An 11,259-nucleotide genomic window follows, 5' to 3' on the forward strand; every position below is an offset into this window, starting at 1 on the left:
ATTTTTTATTTAAAAGTTGTAATGATTAATTTAAAAGTGTTTGTGTGTGAATGATATTTGGAAAGGAAATAAAATTAGATAAGACGAGATAGATGAAAAACTTTTCTAAATATCCTCTAAAATTCCTCAAACCAAAATTCTTGTGCATTGTGTAATATGTCGTTACATATTTCTCAAGAGTAATGATATACATACAACATATTTCATAATACATGTTTTAAAGTGGGTATTTTTGTAAGAGCATTACTAGTAGGCCACCCAGCGGTTACTGTTGGGTGTGCCACTAGCGTATTTAAATTTTATTTTTTTCCTTTTATTTTTTTAGCATCTTTAATTATTAAAAAAAAATATAAAAATACAAAATTTTACTAACATTCACTTTCTTAACCATTAAGTATAAAAATTAAAATAATCGAGTAGTAATTTTGAGCAGTAACTTTGAAGGCTCTATTAACATTTTTATTTTTGAAAAGTGATATCATTTTTATAAAATGATATTACCAGAATATTCTTTATTTTAAAATGAGAAGTGATATTTACAATCGTAAAATATATAAATATTATATAATTTTTTTGAAAAAAATAAATAAATATAAGATATAATAAATTTTATTATTTTTTAAAATAATTATATATAATATTACTCTTTTAAAATATAATTATATAATGTGTAGTGAAAAGTAACGAAATGTTTATCTTTTTCATTTTCCAAAAAAAAAAAAATTCAAAATGGTAAAGAAAAAAGAAAACTAGGGACATTATTTGAAAGCGACGGTTGAGTTGACTCGAGATGGGTCTCACTCCACTCGGGCTTTCGGCGGGAATTCGAAAAAAGAATTGCGTTGCGGGAAAAAGAAGCATGCCCCAATTATTATTAGTATTATATAATAATTATAATGCATAGTACCATAAATAAACGAGGTAATTGAAAATAACAGCTAGTGAAGTTATTGGCTGCTGGTACCAAAATCAAAAAACAAAAAAGCCCAAACCAAAGGAAAGTTGTTGGTGCTGTGGGGCCGGCCACCCGACAAGACAAAGCCCCCACCACCCCATTCGTAATCTGTCCCCTGTCTTCTATATTTTCGTCTAAATTAAAATTTTTATATAAAATATAATAAATAATCTAATTTTTTTAAATTTTTAAATAAAAATAATATTATAATAATATTTTATTTAATTTTATATAAAATATCTTATCTTATCTAACCACATAATCAAATGAGGCGGAAATTTATAGTTCACTTTTACATAACATTTTTGTCAGTAAAGTATTTATCTATTTATAAAATTAGAAATTTTGTAAGTATTCAACAACTGCATGTTGATTATGGTAACGTAGGAAGAAAAAGAAAGTAATTTGCAGCCGCCATAATCATCCTAAAATGAAATGTACTTCTCATCCATCATGGTTTGAAGTATTGACGACGAAAAATACAGTTTAGATAATCTCATTCGTGCAAGCGGCTACTTGAAGTTTTATCTGTTTTTTTTTTTAAACTTTATTTATAAAGAATTTGAACTTAAATGATATAGAGTTAACGGTTGATGTTTCTGCTATTGTTTTGGCATCTATTTAGAAAGTGAAAATTGAAAGATTTTGTTTTAAAGTCGATTTACTTGTATGATATAATTTGATTTTAAAATATTACTTTTAAAATTAAAAATGATGCACACCTGGCTGTAAAAAGAAAAGAAATGAGAAATTTAGGCCTTGTTTAAATTTAAAAATTGTTTTATTTCATCTCATTTTATTACTATAATTTTTTTAAATTTTTATATAAAATATAATAAATAATTTAACTTTTTCAAACTTTAAAATAATAATATTATTAAAAAATAATATTTTATTTAATTCAAATAAAATTATATCATCTCATCTCACTATTTAAATCTATCCTCAAATTTTAATGGTTGGTTGAGACGTTTTCGGGAATGAATTCTGTGACGACAAAATCACTGATATTTTTCGATTCGAATGCTAATGTCCACTTTTTCGCGGCAGGATAAAATAATTAAATGGCCCACTATTCATTAAGTTTGAAATATACATACAAATGCTCTCAATGTTCTGTCAACAGCATGTCTGAAAAAGACCTAAAAAGAATAGCCAAAGACAAACCATAAAACTGAAGTAATAAATTCATTTGCAAATTTCATAGTATTTTGTGGGTTTATTTAGATGTGTTTTAACGGAAATATATTTCAGATCAGTTTAATTTTTTTTATAAAAAATTAAAAAAATAATAAATCGTATTAATGATTGATTTGAAATAAATTGAATTATTTTTTAATCAAAATAGATAAACTGATAAAAAAAAAAAGCTTAGAGCAGTAAAATTCCCTTGTTTACAGCCAGCGAGGTGCATAATTTGAAAACCATTCAATCTGACTGAACAAGGACAAGAACTAAGAATGTTGTAGCAGTTCAAAAGAATGCTAACCAGTAAAGAAACCCAGAACCCATATCCCAATCATATGTTAATATACAAATTATCCCTTACTAATTAACTTCTGTATCTGTGCAATTTTAGAAAAAAGGGCAATGGCATGCCAATCGGCTTACACATATAAGGACAAATGTCCCCCCACTCACTGGGCCATCCTTCCAGTTGTTTTCACGTTTCTGGCCTCTCTCCCTCTCTCTCATTTTCATATTTTTCTTTTAACTTTGTCTCGAAGAGACCCCCCCAAACTTGATAAAAGCAGTTTGTCTTCCAACATTCTCTACCTGGCGCTCTCTCTCTCTCTCTCTCTCTCTGAGAGACACTCCTTCCTCGCTTCTTTTTACTTTTCCTGCTTTTGGTTGGGTCCCTAGGTCTGCAAACCCAGCTGCAGCTGCTGCTTCTTCTGCTGGGTTATTATTAAATCTTCTCAAACCAGCAACATCCTCATACCTATTTCGTTTTCATCGCACTCAGGCCTGTTTCTCCTGATTTTATATTTCTCTGCGGCTTTGCATGGCCGAGTCTCTCGCCGACCCCGAGGCCTGGCTTCCCTTTCAGTTTCTCACTAAAGCGGGCGTTCCAATGGAACGGGAAAACTTCAACAAAAGCGGACCGAGTTTCTGCTTTCCCACCGAGTTTCCGTACGAGTTCGATTCATTTGGCCCTCACTCGTCCCTCAGCTCGCCGGTTGAGTCCGTGGCCGGTTCGACGGAGAACGAGAGCAGCGATGAAGAGGACTTTTTTGCCGGATTGACTCGCCGGCTGGCTCAGTCCTCGCTTCACGAAACTCAGAAACTCGCTGTTCGGAGAGAGACTCGGAACAAACCTGAGGTTATTTTTTTGTCCTGTTGTTTGTAACTTTATATTATGGTTTTTGGAAAGCGAGTTGTGATACGGACTATTTTTTGGCTCAGTGGGTAATGGCCGGGTCGCCCCAATCGACTCTGGGCGGAATCGGGAGCTGGTCAGGTCGAAGTGCGGTTTCGAGCAATGGAAGCTCAAACGGTCCCTCTCAGGTCCCATCACCTCCAACTACGCCGTTTGGTGCTAGCAACGACGCTTTGGATGTCATATACGCAGCGGCTGGGCAGGTTGCGCGGCTGAAAATGAGCGGTGAATCGCCAAAAAATATCTACGAGAGCAGAGGACTTCTCGCTCCACCTAAGAGTACAACTCCAGTTTCCACGGCGAAGAGCTGCTACTTCGGGTTGTACTCCAACCAGAGTATCGCTCACAATCTTCCTCAGGTGAGCTATATTCTTGTTCTTTGAAGCTCTTACTTTTTGGTCGGGGGTGGGGAGAAGAGGCTTTACCCTCTGTATGTCGTCCGAGAAAATACCAAGGAAAATTTCCGAAGAAGCTGGGGATCTCAGAAAAAATCTAATTGTTGCCGTTTTTATTTTCGTTGTGGGTCTTGTGTTTGTAGTTTCAAAATGCAAGGCAGGACCAGGTGCTAAGGCCACAGCCGGAGTCTTCAATCTGGGGGAGGCCGGACCAAATGAAGTTGAGCTGGTCAGCTCAACAGAATCTGCTAGATCCGGAACAGATCCACAGCAGAGTGAGAAATACTGAGTTCAAGAGTGGAAGATGTGGGCGGCCTCTGAGTGTGCCCCAGTCTGCATGGCCTTCCCCACATTCTCAACCTCAAAAACAACCGCCATCCCACTCTGGTTCCAGCATGCAAGCCGTTTTTCGGGGAGGATCTGGCGTGAAGAGGGACTGCGCTGGAACTGGGGTTTTCTTACCCCGTAGGTACAGCAATGCACCGGACATTCGCAAGAAAACAGGTATATCCTGAATTTGATTTTAGTTATCTTTGGGGATTTTAGATTATGACCATTTGTTTTTTCTTTGGAGTTTGTTTTGGGCTATTTTGCTTGTAACCAAGAGAGCATTTATTTGTTTCTCTTTCCCAGGTTGTCCAACAGTTATTGTCCCGGCCAAGGTTGTTCAAGCGCTGAACTTGAACTTCGATGACATTAGTGGTCACGCTCAGCCACGCTTCAATGCAGGCTTTACCTTTGACCACGGTAATCTACTTTTTTATTTAACTGATTTCTGGAATAAGATCAAAATCCTAATGACCTGTCACTCGGCTTTGCATGTCTTAAGCTCTGTTTTCTCTTGTAGATTGCATTAAGTCCCGGGCGAATGCCCTCTTGTCGCAGCAAAGACGAACTTTAGGTCCGGACGGGTCACTAAATCATGAAATACGCCTTCCTCGAGATTGGACATATTGACCCTGCAGTTAGTCCTATGTTTCTCCTTGATAGGGTTGTTTTATCGAACACAGCAAGCAGTAGTACAAATGTAGTAGGTTGTTAGGATATATGGGTATTGTGGTTTTGTAGCAACGAAATCGAAGAGTCGGAGTGCAGTTGTTTCAGTGCAATGAAAGATCCAGCTTTTTTTAGGACGTTGCCAGCTTTTGTGTTGTAGGCTTTAGGTGAAGTTAGAACAGAAAGAATAGTAGTGGGGAGGATGGCAGATGGTTGCCATCTTCTAGTAATAAGTGGGGAAAGTTCTTCCATGGCTTTGACGGTGGCCGGGAAAAATGTGTATTTTGGGGTTGGTTGGGTAAAATGAGGTTTTGTAGATGAGGTGTATCTACAAACCTCTTGTAATATCCCTTGACGGGTAAAGTTATAGCAATAATTAAAGCTCTAAGTTCTGTATTCCTTTTTATATGCTTGATTTCACACATTTTTTTGTCATGTTATGACTTGAGTTCACAGTGTTCATGTTTATAGGGTCATTTGATTTGGTTGGCATGGGTGGTTGAACTAATGAAAGCCTGGAGCAGGCGTGGCAAGCTTTGACTGGTATTAAAGTTGTTGAACAGTTATTGTATAATCAAGTCCAGCCTTGAATGGATTACAAGTTGGTGGCCTAGAAATTCTGATTCATATGCTTAAGCAGCAACGCTAGGCATGTCCAGCTCGATTAGGCTGTGCGCCCAGTCGGTCATAATTGACCCTACTTTATTGCCAGAAAGTAGGAACAAACAACGCAATACTCTTATATTTTCTATTAAGGAGTAGATGCAGGTTGAGTGGGAAGGCCGTTATTTTCCTGGTAATATCACTTTTTGACGCATAAATGGTAACAAAGTTGGAAATGGAGTGGTGGGAGTTGCTTCAGCGTGAAGCATTGGAGGGAGAGATGAGATAGGGGGATAAAAGGAGAGAGTAATACGGTAATAGACATTGATTATGATTAATGGGGATGGAATTTTCCGTACGGTCCTGCCTGATTTTGATGTGCCTTTACGGTTCGCCAAGATTTGGGTCCCTTTCTTTTCCCGCTTCTCTCTCTCTCTCTCTCTATTTTTTTCCCTCTCCTTTCGCTTAAAAAATGTGATTTGGTGCTGTAGAGTGTCGACGCACTGCAATGTTGACTCAGCGTCTATTTTTCGTGAGAAAATATTTGTGAGAAGATATTCATAGGTTTACAAAACATTTATATGAAAGTTGAGTTTTGGGAGTTTATCTAAAATGAGTTTATTTAAGATTATTATTAAAACGAATGAAATAGGGGAAACATATAAAAGAAAACATCTAAATATATTCTAAGTAATTTTTAAGAAAAAATAACTTTATAAATTAAAATATATATTTTAAATGTATTAATAAAATATGAAAATTGTAAACAGATAAGACGGTGAAGATCTCAATAATTATTTTAAATTAATTTTCTCCTTGTTATATCAAGAGAAGGAAAGGAAAAAAAAACTAGAAAAAAATTGAAAAAAAAAAAGAAAAAAAAGTGTAGACCGCACGTTGAATAATGATCGTGATACTCTTCCTAATAAATAAAGGAAATCGGCTTCACAAAGAAAAATCACATGGATGTGGAAATAGTGAAAGTACATATCAAATCATGAAAAAAGATAAGAGGTGGTTGGGGGTACAACCATTTTTTCCATTTAAACGCCAGCCTGGTATAAAATATATATATAATAAAAGAAATTATACTTATTTTCACAGCATATTTTTATTTTAAGTAAGCACGGACTTAAATAAAAAAATTAATTTTTAAAAGATGGACTCTACTCTTGATTAAAGAGAGCAGATTAAATTTGTATACTCTAAAATTATACATAGTATTATTCATATAAGAATTTTATTTAAATATTTTTACACTATATATAATTTATATGACATAATTTAATTTTAAAAATAAATCTTATAAATTAAATTATATAAATAATGTTTTAAAATTAAATTATGTTACATAAATGAAATGAAGTGGTTATGTAATATACCGGAATCCAATTCTTCTGCGTTTCTCTTTGAAACAATGTTTTTTAACAGAATATAGGTGGCCACGTGGCATAGGAGTTGTCAGCACGTGGAGAGAAAACTTTATGAGTACCGATAACGTTTGACAATATATTTTAAAATAATATTACAAAATGACGGTATTTTTATAAAATTATATTATTTTTATAATGTATTTTATATATTTTTTTATGTAATATATAGATATATAAAACGTAATATATAGATATATAAAACGTTGTAAAAAATATTACCCTATAAATCATTTTCCGAACTTTATTGAATTGAGGCCAGTATCCAGCCGTCAATCACGTTGGCTTTTCTGGTGTTAGCTGAATTAGGTTTTTTCCGCTTACTTTTGTTTTGAGAAACACTATTATGTCATCTCACTCTTAACGTCGTATTTGACTACTTGTTAAATTTTATTTTATTTTATTTATTTAATGATTAAAAAAATAATTTTAAATGTATTGATATGTTATTTTTATTTTTATTTCTTATCTCGGAAATGCTTAGATCATATATGCACCATCTTCTTGTTCTTTTATTGTATTATTATTATTATGTAATTACATTATTGTTTTTATAAAATATTTTATAAATAATATCATTTTTTCATAAAATATGATTATAAAAAGATAAAATATATATATATATATATATATATATATATATAATACTCTTTTCGAATAGCCTTTACTCTAAAATCCACCAAGAAATGCTAAACGCAACTCATAAACAGTATTTTTACTCATGAACCAAGTGTTTTTATGAACACCAAGCCGTTTGGATAGTAATAGATTTTTTAATTTATTAAAGTCGTCTCTTTTTTTCCTTAATTGTTGCCTTGAACTTAATTAGATGAGTAATGTTACGTACAGTCATGAAATACGTAAGTACTGTACAGTAATTTTGAAAAAGAGTAATCATTATTAAAAAATTAATTTTTTTTCATGTGAATTCTGTATTTATTTATTTTTTTAAATTGTTTATATATTATTTACATACTCACGACTGTAAGTATCGTTTCTTTAATTATATTACTCGTCTTAAAATAAAATGGCTGTCCAAATCTCTCTTCTGGTATTTAGTTTAATAGACTCTATGGGGTAAACAATGAAAAAGGTCAATATCTTCTTCCTGCTTGTAGATAAGTTCATACCGTGACTGTCTATGATGATAGCCACTGCGAATGGCGTGCTTGTGGCAATCATGTTGGTGGCGTTTTTTGTATCGTGAATAATGACGCTGATTTTGTGCTTGTGGCAATCATGATTAACAAAGAGGAATAATGCATACAAATCTTAAATGTACAAATCTTATATAAATATTTTATAAAAAAATAATAACATCATAGAAAAATGTGAAAAACTCATTTTTTCATGATAAGACCTACAATTTTTCAAAAAGCTTCGTGAATAATGACGCTGATCTTATGCTTGTGGCAATCATGATTAACAAAGGAATAATGCATACAAATCTTAAATGTACAAGTCTTATATAAATATTTTATAAAAAAATAAATAACATCATAGAAAAATGTGAAAAACTCATTTTTTCATGATAAGACCTACAATTTTTCAAAAGGCTTATCAAAAAATAAAGGGCATTCATCAAAGGTTGAAATATACATGAGAATATTGTGCTTACCCAAGAAATGATTCATAGCATTAATACTAAGGTGTGAGGAGGTAATGTGATGATTAAGGTAGATATGACTAAAGCCTGTGGTCGGCTCGAATGGAGTTTTTCGTTGGAAGTATTTTAAATCTTGGTTTTTTCTTGAAAATGGAGAAAATTGATAGTCAATTGCATTACCACGCCATCCTTTTCTATTTTAATGAATGAAACTAGTAAATGCTATTTTAAATCGTCACGGGAGTTAAGACAAGGGGACCTGTTATCTCCTTACTTATTCATAATTGTTGAAGAAGTGCTGAGTTGATTACTTAATAAGAGTGCTATCAATAGTAAGATGATTGACTATAGAACTCATAGAGGATGCCATCGTATTTCTCATATTCTTTACGCCGATGATCTTATGATATTTTTAAATGGCTCCAAAAATTCTTTAAAGGCTTGTATGGATACATTTCAACATTTCTGGTCAAAAGGTTAATCACACCAAATCTGCAGTATATTTTACCAAACAAGCGTCCACAGCACGGAAGACAATTGGGATTCAAACTACGGGTTTTCATGAAGGTGCTTTCCTTGTTTATACTTGGGTGGACCTATATGTACAAGTAGTATACGTGTCAATCATGTAGATCCCTTGATTCATAAAGTGCAAAAGAAACTAGCCTAGTGGAAAGGTGCTTTACTCTCGAAGGGTGTTAGACTTGTGCTAATAAAACATGTGTTATCCGGTATTCTTATACACCTTTTAACTGTTATTAACACACATCAAAGTGTCATACATAAGTTAAATCAAATTTTTGCTGATTTCTTGTAGGGTAGTAAGGATGGAAAAAAGAAATGGATGGCATGAGACATTTCTGTAGACCTATGGAAGAAGGTGGTCTCGTTATTAGGAAATCGGAAGAGATAAAGAAAGCACTTTTTATGAAATTTATTTTGCAATTCTTGTATGGCAATTCGCTTTGGACTAATATTTTCTGAGCAAAATATATAGCTCATATTTACCATTTCCTTAAGAATCAAGTTTCTTACGAATCTCATTTTTTGAAAGCTTTAAAACTATTGATCAAAGCGGTGATTAGAGGCTCGAGATGGATTATTAATGAAAGCAAGATATCGTTTTGGTTTTAAAACTGGTCATCTTTGGGGGATTCTTGCCGAACTCTCGAATGTTACGGATCCCTACTTGACTGTAGATGAGGTCTTTTTTTATATGACAGATAACTGGGAGAAAATACAGGAGATAGTGGGGAGCCTGATCTATGAAGATCTGAAGTTACAGCACATTTATCTTTCCTTAGGTCCTGATACTCCTATATGGAGAGCGGAGCAAAACGATAACTTTACGACCTCTTCAGCTTGGAACTACAACCATAATCCTAAAGAAAAAATGTCGTGGGCTAAATGGATCTAGCTTAAATTAATTCCGAATAAAATTTCTATATTTATGTGGAAATGTGTGTTTAATGGTCTGCCTTTTGACCATAATACTTTGAAGTTGAATATTTTTATGGCCTCTAAATGTGAGTGTTTTCAAGTAGTTGACTATGAATCTTAAAACCATTCCTTGCTTTTGGGAGAGATTCCATTCTTTGTTTGGAATTTTTTTGTGGCAGTATTGGGTCTAAATCTTGTTCCTACTAGTACATGACATGGCAAAATTCAGCAATGGCTATCCAAGGCTCAGGCGGTTTCGCAAATCAACGTTGTGATTGGCATTCTTCCATCATTAATAAGCTAGTTTTCGTGGTTATACAGTTGTAAAACTAGAATGGAAAGGGTTGCTCAAACTAGGGAGCAAGTGTGCTACAAGATTAAGAATTTTCTAGCCTAACTCATTCACACAAAAATGAATAAGCTCTTCACCAAATGCTCAAATGGGGTGATTTTACAGCAATTTGGCTTAATGAACATGCATGTCTAGAAAAAGTCTATGCAGATATTGAAGTGGATGCGCTTGGCTTAGGGATTTGCTAAACTTAACATTGATGGTAGTAGTCTGGGTAATCCAGGTCGAAGTGGAGGTGGAGGGATTCTTCGAAATGAGAATGATCATATGATTTTTGCTTTTGTTAAGTTTTATGGTATTAATTCAAAAAACATTGCCGATATATGAGCCCTATTTGATAGTCTTAGTTTATGTGCTAAAATGAATATTAATCACATTGAGGTTGAAATGGATTCTAAGCTAGTGGTTAATTGGTGGGAGAAAGATGGGCAAGTTCTTTGGCATAGTCAGAGATACTGGAAAGATGCTAAATTGATGGTTCGTTTGATGGTGGTATGTCTTTATCATTCTTTTAGGGAAACAAATCATATTGCAGATAAATTAGCTAAACTAGGCACAAGAGGTACCGAGTATTTATTTAATACCATAGAAAACCTTCCAAAAGACATTATGAGAGCTATTCGAATGGATCAGACAGATTTACAAGTTATACAACATCGATAACATTTTTCTGGTATAGTTTGTTGTACAATTTATGTTTTATTTTGTTTTGTTTTGATTGCAGGTCTTGTTAGCACACACTTTTGTGTTTTGATTTGTTGTGTATCCCTATTGGATTAAGGTTAGCGGTTTCTTTTGTGTTCTTGCAGTTTCATTTTGATACCTGCGTTTAGAATTTAGAATGATATGTAACTCCTAGGTATTCATTTGTAACCACGGTTTTCCTCCGCTAAAAGTGAGGATAATCAATAAAATTGAAGTTTCATCTTTTTTTTTTTTTTTGTTAAAAAAAAAGAAGCTTATATTACATTTAGAAATTGTACCTAACATTACTAAAATATAATAGTCTTAATTTTATCACTTGTAGTTATATCGGTCAACGCTGTCGATTTTAAGTGACTTTTATTGTAGTAGTTAATTAATAAATTTACTACTAATCTAC

At 33.4% G+C, this 11,259-nt stretch overlaps 2 protein-coding genes across 2 annotated transcripts; both read left to right on the forward strand.

The window, feature by feature from the left end:
- The first annotated feature begins 2,710 nt into the window (after window positions 1-2,710).
- Window positions 2,711-5,125, forward strand: LOC121246447. The gene is made up of 5 exons (XM_041144613.1): window positions 2,711-3,278; window positions 3,365-3,701; window positions 3,871-4,234; window positions 4,364-4,477; window positions 4,578-5,125. Exons 1-3 carry the CDS (start codon window positions 2,961-2,963, stop codon window positions 4,017-4,019), a joined length of 804 nt encoding a protein of 267 aa, XP_041000547.1. The 5' UTR covers window positions 2,711-2,960; the 3' UTR covers window positions 4,020-4,234; window positions 4,364-4,477; window positions 4,578-5,125.
- On the forward strand, window positions 4,126-4,687 carry LOC121247486. The gene is made up of 3 exons (XM_041145823.1): window positions 4,126-4,234; window positions 4,364-4,477; window positions 4,578-4,687. The coding sequence occupies exons 1-3, from the start codon at window positions 4,126-4,128 to the stop codon at window positions 4,685-4,687; spliced, it is 333 nt and encodes a 110-aa protein (XP_041001757.1).
- Window positions 5,126-11,259: the final 6,134 nt, after the last annotated feature.

Source organism: Juglans microcarpa x Juglans regia, chromosome 1S (genome assembly GCF_004785595.1).
Source record: "Juglans microcarpa x Juglans regia isolate MS1-56 chromosome 1S, Jm3101_v1.0, whole genome shotgun sequence".
NCBI lineage: Eukaryota > Viridiplantae > Streptophyta > Magnoliopsida > Fagales > Juglandaceae > Juglans > Juglans microcarpa x Juglans regia.